Genomic DNA, 26,175 nt, shown 5'->3' with positions numbered 1-26,175 from the left:
ATCTCCACACCCAATGTGGGGCTCAGACTCAAGACCCCAAGATCAAGAGTTGCATCCTTTTCTGACTGAGCCAGCCAGGCGCCCCTGATTAGCGTTTATTTTAGTACTTTTGTGGGTTTAACATGGATTAGTTTTTAAACACAAATGCTTTATAGGGAAAATTGACATTTGAAAATTTGTATTTGGCTGTATATGCTGTATATAATTTGTGTATAATGTATATAATTTGTATAGGCTGTATCACAGTGATAAATGGGAAGAATGTCACAAACATAGCTTTAACAATTTTTATATGCTGTATGTATAGAATAAGTGAAGGTTTTAATTATTATTTCTTTTTTGTTCATTTCCCTGTGATTTCAGTCTGAATCTAAACTTTATAATGGCTCGGAGAAGGATAGTTCAGCTTCAAGCAAGCTCACAAAAAAAGAATCTCTCAAGGTTAGTTTCCACAGCTATTTCATAAATAACATTATGCTTTGCATGTGCTTTTGAAAGTAGGATAACAGAAAGAGATGTATCTCCTAAAGAAAGAAAAATAATGTCAGACAGGCACACATAAAAACTGTTACTATTTGTGTGGCACACTGGAGTCAACTGAAAAGGCTACTTGATGACCATCCAGTGCCTCTTCAGGCCTCACCTTGCCGTCCAGAGGCTGAGGACTGGCGTATCTGCACAATTGTACCTGAGTTAGGCATATCACTGTGTTGTAGAACACATGATGGGAAGCTGTGATGCTTTTTGACATTCAAGTTTACTAAAAGTCATGGGCTGAATTTGGCCCACAGATAGATATTTTGTTTGACCCACACAATGGTTTAAAAATTTGCAGTAACAGTTACAAGTTCAGATTTCCAGCCCCTGTCTAAGAAATACTCCCTTTGGACTGTCTTCCAGAATGACCACAGATCCTTGACCTTAAGAAATAACATGCTTTCCAGTCCACTCTAAGTCCCTGCATGGTCTATTTTACCCCCCTTTTTTTTCTTATATCTGATCCTATATGCATTTGTATTTGCAATCCCATATTAAATCTGTTAATTCAGATATGAATATTAATAAAGACCAAAGTCTGAAGTATTTTGGTTGTATAATTATTAAAACTTCTTTACTATTAAGTGCAACTAGGAAGGTTTTATAGCTAAGAGAAGTTCATCACTGGGAGTTTTCCACTACTCTTCTCTCGTCTGTGTAATAACAACAGAGCAATAATGAGACTATGTTAATCCACTCCTGCCTTCCTAGACTATCTCACAGGTGACTTTTGAAAGTAAAACTTTAATATTTTGATTGAATAAATACCACTTTGTGGTTTCTTAATTATTTCTTACATCATAATACAAAGAAAGAACAAAATTGCCAGTTGCAAATAATCATAGCATTGTTTGTAAAATGAAAAACTGGTAACAGAGTGGATTTCCATCAGTGAGAGAACTTACTAAGAAAAATTATAGAAGCAGTATAGCATGGTGGTTAAGACCATGTCTTTTAGAGACAGTCTGCCTCTGAGTTGTGCCTGCATGACTTACTAGCTGTGTGATCCTGGGCAAGTTACTCTCTGTGCCTCAATTTTCTCATCTGTAAAATAAAGATAATAATTGGCCTACTTCCAAGGTTATTTCAAAGATTAAATGAGGTAGTACATGTAAAGTGCTTATTAGCACAGTAATTGGTGCACAGAATATGCCCAGTAAATATTAGCTCTTACTGAGATAGGCATGGAAATGCTCCAAAAAATATTGAATAGAAGAACCTTTTTAAAAAATGTGTTTAAAAAGGCAGAACCACAAAAGCTGTATATTTTTTAGGTGGTATACATAGAAAAAGCCTGAAAGGATAGTGTTTTCTGGAAGTGTTAACAGTGGTCAGTTCTGAGGATTGGAATAGGATAGGGTATAATAAAGACAGCTTTAGTTTTATTTGTGTTGTTTGAAATTCTTACCATGAGACTGGATTCATGTAGTATTGTGTAACTAAAAGTAAAATTCTTCAAAAACATACAGAGCTAGTGATCAGAAAAACAAGATTCTAAACATTAAAAATTCCTACCAGCTCTTTAAAAGTTCTTTTATCCTAAGAAGCTAGAATTCTAAAAGAGGTTTAGAATTGTATGCTCTACATTCTATAGACCTAAAAAATTTGGACAGAAATTGCCCATTTCTAGTGAATTTTTAATTTTTCTATTATTTGTGTAAAATAGGTGCAAAAGAAAAATTACCGAGAAGAAAAGAAAAGAGCCACAAAGGAGTTACTCAGTACAATCACAGATCCTTCTGTTATTGTTATGGCTGATTGGTTGAAGGTCAGTTTGTATTGAAGCTTGAATTCAAATTGCTGGATGTTTACCTACAGGAATAGGAAAGCCCAAAGAGCACCTAAAGCCTACAAGACAAAAACAACTCCTGGGATGATTGTTTTTCACTGGCAAACTATTAATTGTATCCCAGAGGTTCTATGTTCTAGTCATAATGGGGAGAAGGAAACTTAATATTGTCTGTCTTGACAATAACATTGAAAATGGATAGCAGTTCTTTTTAAAGGGCTTTTTGATTTGTGTGACATTTATATAATCTAATTTTGCTGTTTAAATTACTAGTATTTTTATAGGTGTGGCATGCATTATTGAGAAGATATGAAACAAAGTTAATATAAAAATTGTTATTTGGAAAGGATTAATTTTCCAACATGCATAGTGCTGTTTCCATACCTTGTTTTGGCCTCTGGTTATTTCCACTTACTTTTATTTACTTTTTTTTATCATCCCACTCTTTCTTTCTCATTCTTCTTTGGTAGGAATCTTTCAGACTAAATGCAAAGTGTAAGAATGATCTAATGAGACTCTGTCTCCCAGGAAATTTTAGTATCTGGCATTAATCTAAAAGTCACCCCAGCCCTGAAAGCTTTCTATTCTCCCAAAACATTGGTCCAGCCTCCAACGTATAATCCTTATGAGATCTTTTGTCAGAGTTCTCTTACTAAAATGGGAGCCCAATGATAGTTTCCTTGTTAGTTCAGGTAGTGCTGGGATCTTCTTCAGTGTTGTGCTAAAGACACGTTCTGACTTATATTGACTCTACTTAGAAATCTTTATGCTGTATATCTCATGTGGGTTTTTCAGAGCTAAGCTTCCTCTTCTGACATAGGATTTCTGCAGCTAACCCCCTAAAAGTGTCCCTAACACATCCCCTGGCTGACTTTCTAAATCATAACCTTCATTCTGATCATTTTCCATCCATGTTATACTGTCACATGTCCCAAATACAAAATGTTATCTCAGGGTAACTCTTCCATTTGCTTCTCTTATCTCTCCGTTTCTTTTACATAAACATGTACTTTTCTCAAAGATTTTCTCTCTTCTTCATTCCTGACTCCAAACTCCCCATTTCTAACTTTTTCTTGTTTAGAGTTATTGTGGTATGCCTATTTCAGGGGTTAGGGAGCCCTATATTTATTTCATAATTCAGGTAAGTGCTTTGAGAGAGCAGATGTTTTATAGTAAATAAAAGTGAGGATAATCCTAGTTTTTATTCTAAGTAGATTAGCATTCTTTTCAGTATTGTGAATTCAGTGATTTGCATAGAAACATTTTTAACGGATGACAGAAATAGACATTGATAGGAAAAACCAGTTATAGACCTACTATTGACATAGCCTTAAACCCTGGGATGAGGAACATTTTGAGACTAGAGAGAGATTCATGTAACTGTGTTTTAAAATTTTTCCAAGAACTTAAATGGCACATTTTATGTAATTACTAAGAACAAAGTAACTTAAAAAAGGTAATTTTAGGGGCTCGAAGGAGGTTCTTCCCTCTTCCTACCACTCAGTGAATATTTAGGGAATGCCTGGTGTGCATGCTGGCAGTGACTTCAGTACTGTCGATGTAGGGGGTAAAAGGGGAAAGAATCTTAAAAGATGGAATAATCTTATACTCCCACAAATAAAATTACAATAGACGGTAAGAAGAAGAGAATCTTGGGACTAGGAAAAGTATATTTTAATGGCCCCTGAGCTGGCGTGGAGGGTTAGGAAAAGCATTCTATTCTACTTGGCACATTACTTTGAAACTGTTGACCTAGCCTCTAGGTAGACTTTAAGTTCTTCAGAAGCAGGAGCCATGCTTTTTGTCTTTCTGTGCAGTCCTTGACATCTAGTAGCTTAAAAAAAAATCTATTGAATCTTAAGTGTATATGTTGTAGAAATTTTAGATATTTGCCATTACTGAATTTGTATCTTGTGGAGCAAAAAAGATAAAAACAGCTTTATTTCCTAAATTAACTTATCTTTCTGTAGATTCGTGGTACTTTAAAGAGTTGGACCAAGTTGTGGTGTGTTTTGAAACCTGGGGTGCTACTGATTTATAAAACCCAGAAAAATGGTCAGTGGGTAGGAACAGTCCTTCTGAATGCCTGTGAAATCATTGAGCGTCCATCAAAAAAGGACGGCTTTTGTTTCAAACTTTTTCATCCTTTGGAGCAGTCTATTTGGGCAGTGAAGGTAAGCACTCTGTTATATAGGTGAAAGGTAAAGATGACAATCTGTGAGTAGAACAGAGATAAATTAATTAACCTAATGATTGTTAACCTCTGCAAGCACTTCTAAATTTGCTTGTTTTCAAGTGCATTATTCCTCTTTTTTCTCTACCCACAATGAATTGTGTACCAAAAGGCTTTGTTTACCGTTAAGATCTAACTTAAGGGATCTTAAGCCACCTGGGTGACTCAGTCAGTTAAGTGTCTGACTTCAGCTAGGGCATGATCTCATGGTTTGTGAGTTTGAGCCACACATGGGGCTTTGTGCTGACAGCTCAGAACCTGGAGCCTGCTTCAGATTTTGTGTCTCCCTGTCTCTCTGCCCCTTCCCCGCTTGCATGTGAGCAAGCTGTCTTTCTTTCAAAAATAAATAAGCATTAAAAAAAACTATAAAAAGATCTGACTTAAAATTTTTTGAGGAAAATGTCTCCCAAATTTACTCTGTACCTTATAAACTCTTATCCATGGGGATTCAGTTTGTAGTGTGTTTTTAAAAATTTCCAATTACCAGAGCACCTGGGTGGCTCAATTGGTTAGGTGTCCAACTTCGACTCAGTTCATGATCTCACAGTTTGTGGATTCAAGCCCCACGTCAGGATCTGTGCAGATCCTGTGCTCAGAACCTAGAGCCTGCTAGGTTCTCTGCTCAGAACCTAGAGCCTGCTTCAGATTCTGTGTCTTGCTTTCTCTCTGCCCCTGCCCCACTCATGCTCTCTCAAAAATAAATAAAAATATTTAAAAAATAATAAAACTAAAAAGCATAACTGTGATCACTCCTGTGTTATAAAAGCAGAAACTTAATCAGGAAAATAGAAACGCCTTATTTGATTAACTACCGAGGGATTCTACAAACATTAGACATTCCATATACGCTAACTGAAATAATGAATTTAGTTAAATTCTTACAAAGCAATAATTGTTTCAGTTTCTAAGAAGATCAGTTATACATGAATAAAGGGTTTAGATGTTCTCCCTTAAGGAAAACCACCTAATTGAGATATAGAGTTAAAATAGCTTCAGCTTAATTTTTTTTTTTTTTTTTAGTGTTGCTTAATTAGGCAGTATACATACACCTCTTAAAAACTTGGACTTTTAACCTTTATTTCACTAGTCTGTAGTCATACCAGGAATAAATTTAGGATTAGAGAGTTAGTTTCATTCTGGAATTAGGTACTTCCCATAGGGAAAGAATTTAACCCATAGAACCTCTGTTAACTATATATCATGTGATTCTCAAGTAAGAAAAAAAAAAAAAAACACTTTCAAAACCTTTTATGTACAGTATTCTTTACTACTATTCTTAGGAATTGTAAGGATTATAATGAATTTTTATTTTTTTTTTGAATGTTTTATTTATTTTTGAGAGCATGTAACTGGGGAAGGGGACAGAGGATTTGAAGCAGGTTCTCTGGTGACAGCAGAGAGAGCCTAATGCAGGGCTTAAACCCACAAACCGTGAGATCATGACCTGAGCCAAGGTCGAATGCTCAACCAGCTGGGCCTCCCAGGTGCCCCAGAATTTTAATGAATTTTTAAATTATTAAAAATTTTTAATGTCAAATTTATTGAATTCCCAATACTGGTGGGAGGAAAATTTGTACAATTAGACAATCATCAGAATATTTTCCACAAGCAAAATATGCTCAGGATATTGTTTAAACACCTTCAAAGTCAGTATCTGTGATTAAGTAAAAGTAATATTTGTGAGTTTTTACTTTGTATTAGGGACTCGAACATTTTATATGGACTCTTTTTTAATTCTCATACCTTTAAGGAGGTTATAATTTCTCCCTGTTACCTAGGTAAAGAGATTAAGGCCTAAAGAGTTTACCTAAGAAATTTTTCTAGCATGGAACCAAGCTTGAAACCTAAGCAGTGTGACTAGATCCTACTCTGTGATGGTTCTAGGAACTGGCCCATAAATTAGAAAGCTATTTGAAAATACCCAAGGGATATTACAGTATTAGTTAAAATTATATTGACTTTTTCTACTTTTTCATTTTGAATCTTTACCTTCTTTATGTTTATGCTTCTCAAATTCATTTTATTCTTTGATCTTACAACTTAAAATTATGCTTTACTATCAAAATTATACTGTGAGTTCATCCTCAGATTTCCTTCCCAAAGAATAACTGCGTTCACCTAAGATTAGCCTTGGTGATACTAATTATTTAGGGTTCTTGGTGTTGTATACTTCTAAAACAAATCACCCTCGCCAACAACAACAAAGAAAAAATTCCATTTTATTTCTGGAAAAATAAAATTAACTTTTTTAGTTAGTATTTCATAACAAGTATTTTATAACAAGTATATCAATGGTTGTAAAAGAGATTTTTTTTCCCCTAGACCTATTCAAAATTCATTTCTCTTTTTATTATAAATTTTATTTCCAGCTTTTTTTTAGGCCTCTAGAAATTTAATGTTACTTAGTATCTTTTGGATGGAAATTCTCTGTTAAGTTAAACTTTGGTCTAGTATAATAAGTTGCAGGTTTTTCTTTACTATGTGAACCATAAATAGAGATCATGTTTAATGATAGCTCTAAGTTGTTCAACTTTCTATTAAAGATGTATACTTGTTGGAGGGGGAAAACTTTCCTTAATACTTACTTTCTTAAAACTTTACCTAATATTTTTTAAGCATAAAATTAAAGCTTGTTTGCTTTTAGAATATTATAGGTAATAGTGGATAATATGAAGTTGAGATTTCATAATATGAACTGTATACCTTTGCTTTGCTTTTCTTTGCTTTGCTTTGCTTTTCAGGGCCCCAAAGGCGAAGCAGTTGGATCTATAACTCAACCCTTACCTAGCAGTTACTTGATCATCCGAGCTACTTCAGAGTCAGATGGTAAATACAGATTTTGATGGATTTGATTTTTTTTAAGGGTTTATTTTATATGCCACTGTGTATTTTCCTTTGGGGAAAATCTCTTTAGTATGGTACTGGAGCAGACATATTGTAATTATAAATTGCTTATAATACTAAAAACATTAACTTTGTAGACAAAAATCTGATAGGAAGCACTGTATAATTGAGTGATGAATTAGCGAAAGTTTTCTTCTTCATCCTCCATTGATATGTTAACACTCTTTTTACTTTCGTTAGTGTTCTTTGTGGTAACTCACTAGGTTTTGTACTTTTAGAGGTACATTTAATATTATTTGTATTTTGTTGTTAAAAATTAACATTTATACACGTATATACTGTTTTGAGTTTTTTTATATAGAAGATTCAAATACAAATTTTTTTGCAGTTAGTAACTTAATATTTAATTCTTGAAGCAATATGGAGAGGGTAAAACTTATTTAATGGGAAAGCCACACTAACTTTAAAACCTTAATAATTGATAATGGATTTCTTCCTCACTTTTATGTTTTATAGTTTAGACTAACTTAACATAGGGAATCTTGTAACCTTTTAGAGTTTACTTTTACCTGATGATTATTTTTAAAATATAATAGGCACAAGCTTATGTTATGAAAAGCGTTTTACTTGGCTGATGTTTCCAACAGATATGGAAATATATATATACATTTTAAGAGCAACTAACTTTTTTATTTTGCTAATACAGTTCTAAATTTTAATTTAAAAATAAAGTTATTAGTGTTTCTAATAATGCGGTAGTTAATGACAATATTGTACAGGCATTTATTTCCATGACTTCAGATTTTCGTACCTATAAGTAAAGTGGATGGTAGTAAACCTGAGGTTAGACCTTTTATCAGAAACAAAATATTAATTTGATAAGGTTGTTTATAGTAGAAGCATAACCCCTTTAGTGTATTTTCTGTACCTTCGTTGGTAGCTACGAATTATACTACCTGTTAATGTTCTAAGATTTTAGAAGTAAAGTGTATTTATTTTAGATTAGGTGTACTTTCTAATGTGTTCTATATACTGTTCATTTACCAGTGGTTTTTAGATGCTTGGTCTGTGAAAAGCACTTGCTAAACTGAAAAACTGCATTAAAAAATCCTTGCAAGATTTTATATTCACATGAACTTTTCCAGTGAGTGTTTCTCAAAGAAATAATAGTATGCTTAAAGGTTAACAGTATTAAATTAAGATGGATCCTTGTTTTTATAGTTTCTTGAACTATATTGCTTATGAATCTGTGTTCTTCTAGGAAGGTGCTGGATGGATGCTTTGGAGTTGGCCTTGAAATGTTCTAGTCTTCTTAAACGTACAATGATCAGAGAAGGAAAGGAACATGACCTGAGCATTTCATCAGAGAGCACACATGTGACTTTGTATGGCTTATTACGTGCTAACAATCTCCACAGTGGTGACAACTTTCAGTAAGTAGCTATTGCCACTAATTTGGTGATTTTTAGAAGGGACGATGTTATTCACTAGGTTAGTGGCAGGCCTAGAATTTTTGTGGTGTATCTAGAATTGAACGTGGCTGTTTTCTTCCCATTATATGGTCTGAGGCCTGATTTACCATTTGCTTATTTGCTGTAATAAGGTATAGAAAGTTATTTCCTTTATTTCAGCTAATGTGAAGTAGTTGTTCTTTCCCAAATACATACTTTTCTTTATACATGGTGTTCCCTCCATTAAGAATGTTTTCTAGGGGCGCCTGGGTGGCTCAGTCGGTTAAGCGTCCGACTTCGGCTCAGGTCACGATCTTGCAGTCCGTGAGTTCGAGCCCCGCATCGGGCTCTGGGCTGACGGCTCAGAGCCTGGAGCCTGCTTCCGATTCTGTGTCTCCCTCTCTCTCTGCCCCTCCCCTGTTCATGCTCTGTCTCTCTCTGTCTCAAAAATAAATAAACGTTAAAAAAAAAAAAATTAAAAAAAAAAATGTTTTCTAGTCCTCCTTGCTCTTTTTTCCTTTCATAATCCCATTCTTCAAGACCAATCTCAAATATTACATCAAATGCAAAGCGTTTCTTGCTTCACAATAATGAGATATAATCTGTTCTTCTATTACTGTTTTGTAGCACTTTTTAATTTTTTTGGTAATGGCACTTGACTTGCTCTGCTTGGTATTTGTGGAATGCTCCTGTTATACCACAGGTGTTTCAAGTTGGAACTGTATCCTATTTGTGGTTTTATACCCTGAAACATTCGTTGTAGTTAATACTAAAAAAAAATATTTCCCTGGGGAAACAAACAAGTACCTTAGTTGAGGTTCAAATCTCTTTTGTTGCTTTGGAGGGAAACTTAGACTTCTCCTTCCTTGCCCCAGTATTCAGCCTCTGCTCTGAAGCTACTTATTCCCAACAGCACTGAGGTTACTTTCCTCAAAGTTAGGAATGGGTGTTTGTTGGTGCCCCTTCCCAAGATTTTTCCCTTGAAGCTCTTCAGCTGTAAATAGTCCATTGTTTTTATTGAATACCAGATAATTTTTAAATGCTCTTATTTTGGAATCTTAAAAATTCATCTGCACATATTTATTCATTTAAATTTTTGAGCCTCTTTTGTATATGAGACATACACTTTGCTGTATTATTCACTGCATTATAAATAGGGAGATGTATCAGATATGATCCTAAATTTGAATCCAGTGCAACAGCATACTAGCTTTCTGATCCTGGAGAGATGTTTTATTTTGTTTAAAACCTATAAAATGCCAGGCAACTATAAATGATAGGAAGATAAGAATGACACAAACAACCAAAGGAGAGATGCTGTAGGGTAATACAGGATCAGGAGAATTTAGAAGTTGGAAAGATAACATTCAGCTAGGGAATCAGAGGGAAGATCAATATAACAGATTTTTACAAAGGTAGTCAACATAGCAACATTTTCATTTGGCCGTATGACAAAACATGAGCTAAGAGATGCAGAGACCAGGTAAGTGGAGGCCTACCTTTGAGATACATAGTCTGCCTAGATGTAAGGGACAGGGAGTGGGTAAAATTAAAGAAGATTACAAGTTTTAAATCTCAGTGACCGATAAGATGATAGTAAAATAAAGAACCATGTTGGGAGATGATAATATGTTAAATAATTGCACATGTTGAGGATGCATTGGCCCCAGGACATATAAGTGATATCAGCCAAGCATTTAAAAACATAGGTCTGAAGCTTATTTCTGCATGCATGGGTTTGAAAATCAAACAAATGATGGTGAAGGCTTGAAACTGGCAAGCCTGCCAAAGGGGAGAGAGGACAGAGAAAATAAAAGAGGGTCAAGGAAGATTAAAATATCTTATAGATGGAAGGAAGTAAAAAAGATCAGAGAGCTCAAAAAGTCAAACCACAGTTACATGGAACTGAGGCACTAATACCATTTTAAGAAAAATAATTGTCACAATCCTGTAATGCAGAGAAGTCACAGAAGGTGAAGATTATACAAGGCCACTGGATTTGTCAACTAAGCTGTCATTAGTTACCTTTAAAGGAACAGACTCAGTGGATTTAGGGGAGTGAAAACCAGATCGTGAGAGATTAAAGAGTGAATAGGTGATAAGAAAGCAGAGACAGCAATTTTAGACTGCTATTTTAAAATATATGATTATAGGGGTGCCTGGATGGCTCAGTGGGTTAAGCATCTGACTCTTAACTGGCTCAGTTCATGATCTCCCGGTTTGTGAGATCGATCCCTGCATTGGGATCTGTGCTGACAGCGAGGAACCTACTTGGGATTCTCTCTCCCTGTTTCTCTCCCCCTCCCTCACACGCATGCTTGTTTTCTCTCAAAATACATAAAGAAACTTAAAAAAAACATGATTATAAAGGGAAAGAAAGAAAATAATTACCATAAGAATGAATTTCTATTAGAAATTCTTTGGTTAGAATCCAAATGAAGATTTTGGAAAAAAGTTTTTTTAATTTTTTGAAGCTGGAAATGAGTTTTTTTATAAGTTCTATTTTGTACAGATTATTAACCCTAATCACTGTATGAGTAGGGTGAGGGTAGCATCTTAATCTGTTTAGGCTATAGGTTTATTTCCATAAACTGAAATATCCATTTCTAGTTCTCCTTGGATTTTTTTTTCTCAAGATTAAACCTGTGAGTCAAGTATTAAAGAGATATAATTACTTATCTTTTACATTTTCACTCACTTCAAGTGACTTTGGAGAGACCTTTACAGAGGGAAAGTCATAATTCATTTGAGTTCACTTGAGAATCTGATAATAATCTTGACTTGGAAGTTTTTCTTTTTTTTTTTTTTTTTTTAATTTTTTTTTTGTTTTAACGTTTTTTTTTTTTTTTTTTTATTTATTTTTGAGACAGGGAGAGACAGAGCATGAACGGGGAAGGGTCAGAGAGAGAGGGAGACACAGAATCCGAAACACGCTCCAGGCTCTGAGCTGTCAGCACAGAGCCCGACGCGGGGCTCGAACTCATGGACAGTGAGATCGTGACCTGAGCCGAAGTCGGACGCTTAACCGACTGAGCCACCCAGGCGCCCCTGGAAGTTTTTCTTTAGGCCAGAAGTGACAGGTTGATTCAAGTGATGATGTTTATAAAACCAAGAAAAAAATCTAGCAAGGCAAAGTCCAAAACTTTACTGTTGGAAGCTTTTTGCCCTAAATGGTAAAGAGGCAGAGTTCAGAATGTTCTTTTGTAATATTTCCCAGGTTATTTAATTTCTCTGTGCTTTTATTTATTAATCTGTAAAGTGAGAATAATAATATTACTTATCTCATAGGATTATTTTTGAGTGTTAACTGAGTAAAATTATCTAAAACACAGAACAGTGCCTGACACTCAAATTCTGAATAAATGTTCATATCATTCTGATTTATAAATTAAATATTCTTTGTCTCTTTTATTCTTTCTCTTAATATTTCTTACCTTCAAGGTTAAATGATAGTGAAATTGAACGGCAGCATTTTAAGGACCAAGATATGTATTCTGATAAATCTGATAAAGAAAATGATCAAGAACATGATGAGTCTGACAATGAGGTGATGGGGAAAAGTGAAGAAAGTGACACAGATACATCCGAAAGGCAAGATGACTCTTACATCGAACCTGAGCCCGTGGAGCCTTTAAAGGAGACTACCTACACTGAACAGAGCCATGAAGAACTAGGAGAGGTAAAAGTCTATGATTTTCAGGGATATTGGTTTTCTGATCCTTGGAAATTTTCAGCTGAAATTGAAGACGTTTCTTTGACCTATTGCTTATTTTTCTAAAAGAGAACATTTAGATGATACCTATTTTATTTTAAAAATTGCATACACGTGAAATATCTCAGGATTTATAAATAACGTGTACTCACATGAGTACCAATAAATTCTATTAAATTTAAAGTTTACATTTTCTTCAGGTTTGTTTTTGAAATAGGATAGTACGCCAGGTACAATGTGAATTGCAAGGACACATGAGTTTGTAATGTTCCTGGTATTGCTAATTCTTAGAAGTGAATATGGTATAAAATAATTGCATGTAATATTTTTTGTAATGAATTCTTTGTGTATATCCTTCATTTTGATGTCTCTTAACAACTACTCTTTTTACCTAAGTTTTATAGCTATAGACTTATTACCTAATGAGTTATTTCCCATTTTAAGAATGCTTGGGATAGTCTTACAGAGTATGCATATTTCAACATCAGCTGTTTTTTTACATATCTAATGTGTCTGAGATAAATATGATATTTGAGTATTTTTTTGTCAATTGCTAAAGGCAGGTGAGGCTTCTCAAACAGAAACTGTGTCTGAAGAAAACAAAAGCCTTATCTGGACACTGTTGAAACAAGTCCGTCCTGGCATGGACCTGTCCAGGGTGGTTCTGCCGACATTTATTTTGGAACCTCGTTCTTTCCTGGATAAACTTTCAGATTATTACTATCATGCAGATTTCTTATCTGAGTAAGTAGATTCTCATTTCTTTTTTTTTTTTTTTTTTTTTTAATTTTTTTTTCAACGTTTATTTATTTTTGGGACAGAGAGAGACAGAGCATGAACGGGGGAGGGGCAGAGAGAGAGGGAGACACAGAATCGGAAACAGGCTCCAGGCTCTGAGCCATCAGCCCAGAGCCTGACGCGGGGCTCGAACCCACGGACCGCGAGACCGTGACCTGGCTGAAGTCGGACGCTTAACCGACTGCGCCACCCAGGCGCCCCAGATTCTCATTTCTTAAAATGAAAGATGCTTCATGGTTTTAAGAGATTTTTTTTTCAGAGTGCAAATTACAGTGGTTATGCATTACCAAAACTAGGCTCTAATGAGATGTCCCTCTCTCCACCAGTTCTACAGTTGACCTTAATAAGAAGAATACTTAATACTTTGCTCTAATGTTTCCATTTATGCAGTTGAATTGAGAGATCACAAGTGTGAGGAAGACAAGGAGTCTGTCCCTTACCTGACAGACAGTACTGCTTTCACAGGCTCCCTGACCTGTTTCCTGACCTAACATGGGGAGAGGTGGTAGCGTTCCTTGTTCTCCCCCAGGTCACCTAAGCTCTTGTTCAGGTCCCATCCTGGGGCTTGTGCTTCTGTTTGTGCTTATCCTGTCCGCGTGCTCATGAGGGATGTGCTGCTTTCCACAACCAGAATGCTCCGCCAGTTGCTGGCTCACAGTATAAATCCCCACTTTCATCTTTGCTTTGTTTCCTGCCAGCTGATCCTGGATGTAATTCTGGGGAAGGCAGGCGTAAAGGAGGTGGAGGAGGAGCTGCCGATCTCTTTCCCAGCGGTTTCTTGGGGAACCAGTAAAAGACATCAACTTTATGTATACCTTTCCAGGTTTCACATGCTGCCCCCATTCCAGCTGTTCAAGACACTGCGTGTTCTGAGATGCTAGGTTCTGGTCCTGTGGCCTGGCTTTTAGATTCTTTATCAATATCTGTATTAAATTTATTAGTTGCTTTATTAGGCTATTAGTTGCATTAGTGGACGTTGCAAAAAAGTCATAAGCTGAATCAAAAGATAATTGAAAAACTGGGAAATTTTTTGCAAATTAAGGCATACCCAAATTGTTAATCTCCCTAAAATAAAAAGGGCTCTTAGAAATTTAATGAAAATGACCAGCAACCTAATAGAAAAAGGAGTAGAGGAAATGACCAGGTACTTCAAAGATGAATAGAAACAGTGCTTGAATGTGTAAATCTCACTCAAAATATGAAAAGTGCAGATTCAAACAAAAAGATAGTTTTTTTATCAATCACAGTGACCAAAATCCAAAAGCTTTTATACCCCAGTTTTGCTTTATATATTATAGTTCTTTTTTCTGTGTAGAAATTCATTTCTCTGAGTGTGAGGCAGGTTCCTATGAATGACCAATCTTCCTGAGAGATGCCCACTTTCCTAAGTTGAAAGGTTGCAGTTTTCTGGCTACACACCCTGTTGCCAAGGCTCTGTGGGGCAGCAGGCACTTGTATGCTCCTGCTGCTGCTGCCACTGCTGCGTGACACAAACCAGCATAGTGCTTTTGAAAAGAACCTGGCAGTATTTACCAGAATTATAGATGCAGTCAGTCCTTTGATCCAGTAATTCTGCTTCTGGGAATAGCCCCTATAAATATATCTCTACATATTCAAAATGACATATATACAAGATTGTTGTGGTAGGGCTTGTAATAGAAAAAGATTAGATAACTCAAGTATTGAGCCACAGTTGACTGGTGGGTTAATAACATACGGTGCATTTACATATAAGGAAGAAGTTTGTAACCTGATTTGGAGGGATCTCCAGGATTATGTGTATGTGAAAAAGGCAAGGTACAAAAAATATGTGGTTTGTTTCCTTTTTTATCTTTTTAAGAAAAGGAAGGCTGCGTATTTTTATTTGCTTCTTTATGCTTAAAGAAAACTTTATTAAAAGAAGCTAAAAAAAGAAAAAAGTTGCCTATATGGAGAGATGGGACAATAGCAAGACATGTATACTTCTCCGTGTTGCTTTGCGTTCTGAACTATGCAAATACAAAATAGTAAGTAAAGTTGAATAGCAAGAGAATTTAAATCAAGATAGGAAGAGCACAGAAGGTTGCTACTCCCTTTAAGAGCAGCGTTTCAACTTGGCACAGTGGTCGGTAAACCTAAGCCTGGTCTCTTCCATTTCACACTTCATCTTCAAAAATCATACACTGAACCTTCAGACATGCTTGAAGGAAATAATAAATAATTAAATTGTAATATACGTATGTACGAAGTTGTAATGTATATTATATATATTATATATGCATACATATACATGTGAAAACTCAGAATTCACTTCTGACATCTACAATGTTTTGCAACATTTTGCAGTTTAGAGCAATAGCAAAAGGGTAAAGGGGTAGCTGAGTCATGGTTCTAAAAATTTCTTTAAAATGAAAATTGTTCTTTGATTATCAGTTACAATGATCGAATTTATTTACTCTGGAAAATCATTTGGTAGCACTTAGGGTTGAAGGCTAAAAATAGCGCTGATTGACTTAAATTATCTTAAAACTTCCATATTTGTGATTTGAAACTTCTCTGTTTTGTAATAGGAGCTCAAGGGATATACAGTCCTATTCCTAGGGGGGCATTTTGCATGGGAGAGGCTAATATCAACCTCTTGTCCTCCCTTCTTGTAGGGCAGCATTCACCAGTTATCCTTAATCTCCTCTAATTGAAATAAGTGACTGAGAATAGACTAAATCAAATGAACGTGATCCTTCTCTGACATATGGAACTGAACACCTCTCACAAAATTGTTGATGAGGCTGCTTGGCCATTGCCCCATCATTGCAAATACTAGGCATCACGCAGTTCTTGAATCTCAAAATACATTCATTTTTTTCAATGATAATTTCTCACAGAACCCCTGGCAATATCTAAGGCTCTCCAGAACCCCACTTGAAAAACCTTGGTTTGGAGAGTTTGTAAAAACTACTTGAACAAAGACCTGAGCAGTGTATCAAACAATGGGAAAAATGGGGAGAAAAATAACCAGATTATGAAAAGTTATTCTTACAGACTGATTTACATGGTTGTTTTTGCCATCTGTTTTAAATATGACTTATAATTGGGGCGCCTGGGTGGCGCAGGTCATGATCTTACGGTTTGTGAGTTTGAGCCCTGCGTCGGGCTCTGTGCTGACAGCTCCGAGCCTGGAGCCTGCTTCGGATTCTGTGTCTCCTTCTCTCTCTGCCCCTCCTCCACTTGTACTCTGTCTCCCTCTGTCTCTCAAAAATGAATAAATGCTAAAAAAAAAAAAATTTTTTTAAATATGACTTACACTTTCCAATCATATACTCAGTTGGTTTACTTGATAAATACGAGGGAGAATTTGTGAGATATTTTGTAAAAGTTTTGTTTATACCATTTTGTGTTTTTAGGGCTGCTCTTGAAGAAAATCCTTACTTCCGTTTGAAGAAAGTAGTGAAATGGTATTTGTCAGGATTCTATAAAAAGCCAAAGGTAATGTTTATATTTAACTTTCTTTAGCCTAATATGAGTTCTTTATTTTTTATGTTATCTTTATCTATTGAAAAGCATTTCAAGGCCTCTGAGTTAGAAAAATTGTAAAATACTTAATCATTTAGACCTATATTATGATTGAAGTTACTTCACTTTATTTCCTGTCTCTACTGTGAAATTTTATAAGGATAAGAGTTAAATCCATTTTGACTGGGAGGAGGTGAAGTCTTCCAGATGTGTATTTTGAAACTTGTATGTTTTTTTCCTAGGGACTGAAGAAACCTTACAATCCTATACTTGGTGAGACTTTCCGTTGTTTGTGGATTCATCCCAGAACAAACAGCAAAACATTTTATATTGCTGAACAGGTATTAGAAGTGCATGTTACAGAAACAAAACTGGTTCAGAAGTTACTGGGATATTTTAATAAAAAATATTAACTCAGTAAACTCACTGTTGATTATTAACCTTTCTTATTAGTGAACATTTGGTAAGCACTTAATCATTTAGTACTGAATATGACTAAATACCATACTTATAGGTATTACTATTATAGTCATGGAATCCTGTGACCAAAAATAAATCTTTATGTTTCCTGAGCCATCCTCCCACACTGGTTTTGTCTTCTTTGTGACCAAAATTGTTCAGTGGTTTCCTAGTTCCTAAATCAGATTTTACAGCTGTTTGTCTGGCATTCAAAGTGTTCCTTATCTTTCTAAATTAATCTCAAATTTGATGCCTTTCTGAACCTTTGGCAGTAGTTAGACCTGTCTGTGCATTCACAACTAGGTAACCTGATACTGTACTTTTTGGCCTCATTATTTTTAAATTTAATTCTCCCATCCCAATATTTCTTCTTAGCTATTTTCCATCTAAATCAACCCTAACCTACTCCTCTTTCATGATCCAAGTGACTACACCTCCCACTGATTTCTCTCTTCTGTATTCTTTTTTGTGATCTCCATTAAGCTGTTATTTTAACACTTACATTAACTTTGTACAGAATATTTATTTCCCTAATCAAATTGTCAGCTCCTCGAAGGAATGCCCTTCCTACAAATCTCTCTTTTTGTTGTATACATAGTAGGCAGTCAAAAATATTTCTTAATTTTGGGACTCCTGGCTGGCTCTGTCAGTGAAGCATGCAACTCTTGACCATAGGGTTGTGAGTTCGAGCCCCACGTTGAGGGTAGAGATAAAATGTCTTTAAAATTTTTTTCTTGGTTTTAATCTTTCATTAATTTAGACATATATACATCTTACTCATGATTCTTAATCTTTCCCCTGTCCTCCCCTTTACTCCCTGGTCCTGAGGAATATGACATTATTTCTCAATAACAGTGACCCCTTACTATAATAATTCTCACGAGAAGTTTAAGAAGAATGAGGAGACTATGTTTCATTTGAAAAACCTTCCTCTTCCCTAGAAATTTTGATATACCTTTCAAATTGAAACCACTTATCTGTGTATTAATTTTTTAATTATTGATTATGCCACCTTGCATTTTAGTTCATTGTAAATCCTTGCTAAATTGAGAAGCTTGAGAAGAGTTTGATTTTAGCTTTGACTCATTTCAGAAAACATAATGTGTATATATTTTGAAAATATTAGATTACTGAAGTAACATTTGTTAAAACTTTTGTTTCCTACAGCCTATTAAGTAATCTATACAAAAATAGCCACTGTATTAGTTATCCATTGCTGTATAAATAAATGGCTTCCAAAATTTAATGGCTCAAAACAAACATTTATTAGCTCCTACAGTGAGGTTTAGCAATCTGAGAGCTGCTTAGCCGGGTGGTTCTGGCTCAGGGTCTCTCATGAGTGTGCAGTCAAGATGTCAGCCAGCTTTGCAGTCATCTAAAGACTTAGCTGGGCTGGGGGGCGCCTGGGTGGCGCAGTCGGTTAAGCGTCCGACTTCAGCCAGGTCACGATCTCGCGGTCCATGAGTTCGAGCCCCGCGTCGGGCTCTGGGCTGATGGCTCAGAGCCTGGAGCCTGTTTCCGATTCTGTGTCTCCCTCTCTCTCTGCCCCTCCCCCGTTCATGCTCTGTCTCTCTCTGTCCCAAAAATAAATAAACATTGAAAAAAAAAATTTTTTTAAAAAAGACTTAGCTGGGCTGAAAGATATCACTTCCAAGCTCATCACGTGGCTTTTGACAAGAGCACTCAGTTCCCCTCATATGGGCTTCTCTGTAGAGTTGTTCACAACATGGAAGCTGGCTGCTCAGAGCTAATGATCTGAGAGAGAAAGAGACCAAAATGGATGGTGCATTATAGCTTAATTTCAGAAGTGACATACTATCACTTTTATACAAACTTGGTTTGGTACACTGTAAGAGGAGCCTATCTAATGTGTGAATACCAGAAGGTGGTTTCCTTGGGAGATATCTTGGAGGCTGGTTACTATAATCAATGTTTAATTTTACCACTTACCAAACATTTCTTCGTACTAATTATTAGAGTATACAGTTAAGACTTGAACTTTGACAATAGTACAATAATATGCTTATGTTACTATATTTTATGTTTTTTTCTGTGTTCAATAGGTGTCCCATCATCCACCAATATCTGCCTTTTATGTTAGTAACCGAAAGGATGGATTTTGCCTTAGTGGTAGTATCCTGGCTAAGTCCAAGTTCTATGGTGAGTTTCCCCTTGTCTCAGTCTGCCCCTTTTTTCTGGAAGGTAGTATTTCCTGGTGAGCTTTTCTATAGACAATGTCTTAGGTTGTTTTCAGAAAGGAATTTATATGTCATTTTAAGTATCATCTTTACTGGGATAATGGTCTTTCCTTTGTAGTGTTTTTCTTTGCCCATTCATAAGTATGATTCATAAATAAGACTCATTTTGTGTAAGTATTCATCACATATATGTAAATTCATCACAAGCACCATTTATCAAAAGATAGAATGACCACTCTTAGCCATTTTAGTGCATAATGTATTTTTTTGCTTTTAGTCCCACTGAAGGTTTTTGTTCTATCTCATTGTATCTGAGGGGTTGGTCATTCTATTTAGTCTTTGAATAAAGAGGGAAAGAATACAAGTACAGTTAGAATACTTGGTCCAGGGTCAGTCAGTAATGATAATTAATCTTGGGCCAAACAACATACTAATAAAAACTTTCATTAGTATAAGGGAAAATAGTGAAATATGGTTACTGTAGGAAACCTTAATCTAAAAACTATGACAATTCAAACAAGCAAATAGCTAAAGCTGTATACTAGTAGAATGTATTTAACCTTAATTGCTTTTGTTTTTTAAAATTAATTTTTAAATGGAGAAAAATCAATGAATTAAATGAAGAATTTTAAATCTGAGAGAAAAAAATAATTATTGTAAGATTGGGAAAATATGTCAACAGAAACTAAGGGTCTGGTTACCTGATAGAGTGGAGAACCATAGATGGGTCTATAACAGGGAAATCTAACAATAGTTTTTGATAAAAGAATATGGTATATGCCTTTATTTTTCTTTAAGCTATCCTTTATGTGTTTTGATGTTTGGGGTCTTGATTTTGTTTTTTTGCCTAGTTTTACATTTTGCTTGTTTTAGAAGATGATTTTTTTTTCTTCTATATTTAGGTTGTTCTCTCCCCGCTTACCTCCCATCCCTCCATGCCCCTCCTCTGATTATAACATAAATGACTTTTATGAGCATGTGTTCTGCACTTGAGAAATTTTTATGAGTACCAAGTGCATCGCTCACTTTCTGAGATTACTTCAGCAGTTAGCCTTGTTTTTTTCTGTTACATTATGATTTGTGTATATCAGCGCTCTCTGTTACTTTATATTTTGAAAGAATTTACAAAATTCAGGCCTTGTAGGGGCACTTTTTTGATAACTTCCTTCTTCCATTTGGTTTTTGAATTGTTTGTATAGAAACTGCTAGGTGAGTTGATAGTTTATATTGGTCTAGGAATTCATTTTTTTTTTAGTCTAAATGAAGCTAAACTTAAAGACATCTGGATAGAGTGTATTCCTCTTAACATGTAGTTTCTGTTTCTTTCTTGACGTTTTGTAGTTAATGGAAAATTTAAAAGGTGTGTTATGCAAGCATTAAGTACAGTTGAGTGGCTATATTAATACATTTTAAGACAAAGTATTAACAGAGTAAGAACATTTCATAAAGATAAAAGGTTTAATACATCACCATAATAATAAATGTATGCCTAACCACAGAACTTCAAAATACATGAAGCAAAAATAGAATTAAGGGGAGAAATAGGCAATTCTAGAACATGAGACAACTAGATAAAAGATAAGCAAAGACATGTAAGACCTGAAGAACACTATCAACCACCTTACCCTAATTGATATTTCTAAAATATTACAACAATGACAGAATACACATTATTTTTAAGTATATATATGGTATTTTCACTGGTAATGATGATATTTGATGACAAAATAACTCTCCATAAATTTTAAAAGAATTCATACAGAGTATGTTTTGCAACCTCAAGGAAATAGAATTAATTTTTTTTTAATGTTTATTTTTGAGAGAGATGGAGACAGAATGCGAGGGGGTTAGGGCAGAGAGAAAGGGAGACACAGAATCCGAAGCAGGCTCCATCCAGGTTCCGAGCTGTCAGCACAGAGCCTGACATGGGGCTCTAACTCACGAGCTGTGAGATCATGACCTGAGCCAAAGTCGGACGCCACCCAGGCGCCCCTGAAGGAAATAGAATTAGAAATGAATAATAAGATACCAAGTTAAGCTCCAAATATTTAGTAATTCAACAACACACTTCTACAATCCATGGACCAAAGAAGAAATTGCAAGAGAAATTAGAAGATATTTTAAACTAAATGATAATAAAAATGCAACATACCAAAATTGGTGAGATGCGGCAAAAGTGGTGTTGAGAGGGGAATTTATAACTTTAAGTTAGAAAAGAAGAAAGATCTAAATCAGTGATCTAACTTCTTACCCTATGAAATTAGAAAAAGAGCTAGTTAAGTTCAAACTAAGTAGAAGAAAGGAAATAATGAAGAGCAGACGTCAGTGTAGAATGTAGACAAACAGTACAGAAAATCAGAAATTATAAGAGTTGATTGTAGACTGATCAAAAAAAAGGTACAAATCAGGAATAAATGAGCAGAATCACTCCTGATCCTACAGATACTGAAAGAATGATAAGGAAACATTATGAACAATAATATTCCTTAGAACAGCTTAGATGAATTGGGCAAATCCCTTGAAAAATAAAAATTACCAAACTGACCCAAAAAAGGCATAAAATTTTAATAGTCTTAAATCAGGGAAAGAAATTGAATTAGTAATTTAAAGTCTTCCTTCAGAGATATATTCCAGTTCCAGATGTTTTCAGTTCTTCTAAACATTTAAAGAAGAAATTATACCACGGCACCTGGGTGGCTCAGTCAGTTGAACATCCGAATTCGGCTCAGATCATGATCTCACGGCTCATGAATTTGAGCCCCACGTCGGGCTCTGTGCTGCCAGCTCTGAGTCTGGAGCCTGCTTTGGATTCTGTGTCTCCGTCTTTCTCTGCCCCTCGCCTGCTCATGCTCTGTCTTTGTCTCTCTCTGTCTCAAAAATAAACATTATGGGGCACCTAGGTGGCTCAGTCAGTTAAGCGTCAGACTTCGGCTCAGGTCATGATCTCATGGTTCATGGGTTCGAGTCCCGCATCAGACTCTGTGCTGACAGCTTGAAGCCTGGAGCCTGCTTCAGATTCTGTGTCTCCTTTTCTCTCTTCCCCTTCCCCACTGGCACCCTGTGTCTCAAAAAATATATAAGCGTTAAAAAAATTTTTTGGAAGAAAAAAATTAAAAATCATTAAAAAAAATTTAATATATATAATACCAAAATATATACCAAAGAAATAATACCAAAAACAAAAAAAAAAACCAATTCTATACAACTGTTTATAGAAAATAAGAGGAAATGTTTCTCAGCTCATTTTATGAGGTCTACATACCCTAATCCCAAAACCAGATATTATAGGAAAAGTACATATGATTATCTCTCATGAATATATAGTACATGCAAAAATCCTTACCAAATTAGTAACAAATCAGTATTTATGAAGAGTAGTATACACATAAAAGGATATATTAAAATGATACATATCATAATCAGTTTATCAAGTGGGTTTATCTTAAAGGCACAGGTTGATATATCATTGAAAATTGGTGTAGTTCATGTTAATAGAATAAAAGAAAACTATATTTTAATAAATGCAGAAAAAGCATTAGACAAATTTCAACACCGACTCATAATAAAATCTCTTAACAAACTAGGACTAGATTAAAGGTATCTGTGAAAAATAATAGCCAGCTTCATACTCTTAAGGTGAAAATTAAATAATTTTTACTTTAAATTTGTTTTTTCAATGTTTATTTATTTTTGGGACAGAGAGAGACAGAGCATGAACGGGGGAGGGGCAGAGAGAGAGGGAAACACAGAATTGGAAACAGGCTCCAGGCTCTGAGCCATCAGCCCAGAGCCTGACGCGGGGCTCGAACTCACGGACCGCGAGATCATGACCTGGCTGAAGTCAGACGCTTAACCGACTGCGCCACCCAGGTGCCCCTAAATAATTTTTACTTAAGACCAGGAACAAGGCAAAGATGTTGACTCTCACTACTTCTTTATAAAATTGTTATTAGAGGTTGTAGCCAATGCAGTAGGCAAGTTAAAGAAAAAGCATACAGATTAGAAAGGAGGAAGTTAAAAACCATATGCATACCTAATCTATATAGAAAATTCTCAAGAGTATACCAAGCACTACTAGAACTAATAAATGAGTTTAGTAAGGTTGCTGGATACAAGGCCAAAATAAAAAGTCAATTGTATTTCTGTATACTCAAAATGAACATTTGCAGAATGAAATTTAAAAAACAACTCATTAATTATAATACTATGTGAAAATAAAATATTCAGGAATAAAATAATAGATGTATAAGACTTGTACAGTGAAAAACTAAAAAGCATTGGTGAGGAAATTAAAGAGAATTTAAATAAATGTTGTTAAAATGGTATGAAATGTTGGTACGACAGCACGGATGTCTCTGGGAAACATTTTGCTAAGTAAAAGAAGTCAGACACACTGTAAACTATTTTATGATTCCATCTATACAAATTCTAGAATAGGTAAAACTACAGTGATAAAAAACAGACCAGTGTTTTCCTGAGGCTGGAGGAACGGGGAACTCTATGGGGCTGATGCAAAGTTCCATATCTTGATTGTGATGGTGATGGTTACGTGACTGTATACAGTTGTCAAGAGTATCAAAATACACACTTAAAGTGGGTCACTTATTGTATGTAAATTGTACCTCAATAAAACTGATGATAGGGGAAAAGAAAAATACACTTGGGAGAAAAGCTAGAAGAAAATACCATGAAATTCTATCATCAATTGCATTTTGATGGTTTGTGCTTATGTTTTCTTTTTCTAAATTATCTATAGTAGTATTGTGTCCATTTTAGTACTTAAAGCTTGGGACTTACCTATGTAACTTGCAGATAAATAATAATGTTTTTATTCAAACATTAGATACATTAAGCCATGCCATAAAGCAATGTTTTATTGCACGTCCCACACTTCTAAGATTTTTAAGAGCCTCATATAAAATAACATAATAAGCACATAACTGTACCTTTTTAACGTGCTCATTTTATAAGACCAGGAATATGGGTCATGTATGTTTTGGACATAAGATAACAAATATATATTTGGGCACATTGAGATTGAGACGTTTTTAAGACATTCCACTGTAGATCTATGAAGGGTGTCCTAAATATATTTTATTTTGAATTGGTTGCATTGGTTTTGTTAAATTTAATAAATAATATTTAATTTAGGAAATTCATTATCCGCAATATTAGAAGGAGAAGCACGATTAACTTTCTTGAATAGAGGCGAAGATTATGTCATGACAATGCCGTATGCTCATTGTAAAGGTAAGTATTTCCCATGCTTGAGTTAGATATTCCTTAAACCTGTTTAAGTAAATGTATATGGCTGTAATCTGTTGGGTTTTCTGATTGATGGAGTCAGCCTTTCATTTGAAAGTGTCCTTGGTTTATAGGTACTGAAGATTATTGCTATCATCTGCTGAATATTTCTGTGGTGAATTAATTCACCTACATCAGACTTTTTATAAAACATACCTAGTTGGAAGAGGCTGATTTATAATAATCGAATTTCATTTGCCTAATGTGCAGGTTTTAAAATGGATGAAACTGCCCATTATTTCAAAATCTTCACAAGTGATTTTCATTTTCTTGTACTACCACCCCCTATTAAAATTTTAATTTCCTGCTTCTCAGTGTACTAAATACTTTAAAAATGTTTCTTATTCTCATTTGGCAATTTCTTAAAAACTAATGTATTATACTAAAATAAAGATACTAAACTATCATTTACAACAGGCCAGGTACCCAGCCATCCAGCAGCCCTATAAAGTAGATAATATTGTCTCTGTTTTATGGATGTGGAAAATGAGGCACACAGAAGTTAATTTGCCAGAGATCACATAGCTAGGATGTTGCAGAGTCAAGATCTCTGTGACCTGCACTACTATACTATAGGGCATCAGCTTGGTCATTATCTGTATACTCCTTTCCAGCCCATTTTTTAAAAATAACTTTTTTGGGTACTTATCCTTTTTTAGGGACTGATTCATGTAAACATGGAAATTATTTAATGTGGCCTCATTTCACAGAAACAAAAACCGAAAGTTTTAAGAATCTTGCCTAAGGCCAAATCAGCTACTTAGTAAGAACGTTGAGACTAAACTCTAGGCTTGTTGACTCCTATCGACTGTAACATGGACCTACTTTGTGTGAAGTACAGAGTGGCCACCTTGTGGCCTCAGGCTGGATAACTCTTAGAGCTTCATGTGTGGTTCTTAAAATAGACATGAAGTGAAATATCTGAAATTATGAATGGAATTGATAAGAAATATATTTTTAAATTTTATATCATTTAGAATAAACAGAATGATATTTTATATAGATACCCAATGCTAGTGGCTTTTTTTTTTTTTGGCATGAAAAAGGAGATTATAATAACCCCTTTGTGAATGAGCATAGGAAATAATGATTGCTTTCTACCCTTGTGTATTTTCTAAGATGTGTTCCCCAAATCATTAATCTCACAAATTGCTTTACAAAAGGAGTTCCATAGCCAAATAAGTATGAGAAACATTGCATAGTCTGGTCCCCTCTTGGAAATTAACATTGTACATTTGCATATTAAAGGCAGCTTTAACAGTTTCATACAAGAACACACACAGTTTAACAGAGTTAAATGAATTTTCTCAACTTTTCACCACAGAACCTATTTTTGAGGGAATTTTTTATATGTTTGTCTT

The 26,175-nt window shown here is 35.0% G+C and overlaps 1 protein-coding gene across 10 annotated transcripts in view; it reads left to right on the top strand.

Moving 5' to 3' along the window:
• Window positions 1–26,175, top strand: part of OSBPL8 (oxysterol binding protein like 8) — a 152,351-nt gene that overhangs the window by 108,134 nt on the left and 18,042 nt on the right. For all 10 annotated transcript variants that reach the window (XM_045467086.1, XM_045467092.1, XM_045467088.1 and 7 more), the window contains 11 exons: window positions 364–441; window positions 2,204–2,305; window positions 4,297–4,500; window positions 7,301–7,385; window positions 8,665–8,836; window positions 12,296–12,533; window positions 13,126–13,310; window positions 16,745–16,826; window positions 17,096–17,194; window positions 19,376–19,472; window positions 24,662–24,760. In XM_045467086.1, the coding sequence (XP_045323042.1) occupies window positions 364–441; window positions 2,204–2,305; window positions 4,297–4,500; window positions 7,301–7,385; window positions 8,665–8,836; window positions 12,296–12,533; window positions 13,126–13,310; window positions 16,745–16,826; window positions 17,096–17,194; window positions 19,376–19,472; window positions 24,662–24,760 (1,441 nt within the window). The remainder of the gene's footprint in view (window positions 1–363; window positions 442–2,203; window positions 2,306–4,296; window positions 4,501–7,300; window positions 7,386–8,664; window positions 8,837–12,295; window positions 12,534–13,125; window positions 13,311–16,744; window positions 16,827–17,095; window positions 17,195–19,375; window positions 19,473–24,661; window positions 24,761–26,175) is intronic.

The sequence above is a fragment of the Leopardus geoffroyi genome, chromosome B4, assembly GCF_018350155.1.
Source record: "Leopardus geoffroyi isolate Oge1 chromosome B4, O.geoffroyi_Oge1_pat1.0, whole genome shotgun sequence".
Lineage (NCBI taxonomy): Eukaryota > Metazoa > Chordata > Mammalia > Carnivora > Felidae > Leopardus > Leopardus geoffroyi.
The sequence above is the reverse complement of the archived record's forward strand: the minus strand, read 5'-3'. Positions and strand labels throughout refer to the sequence as shown.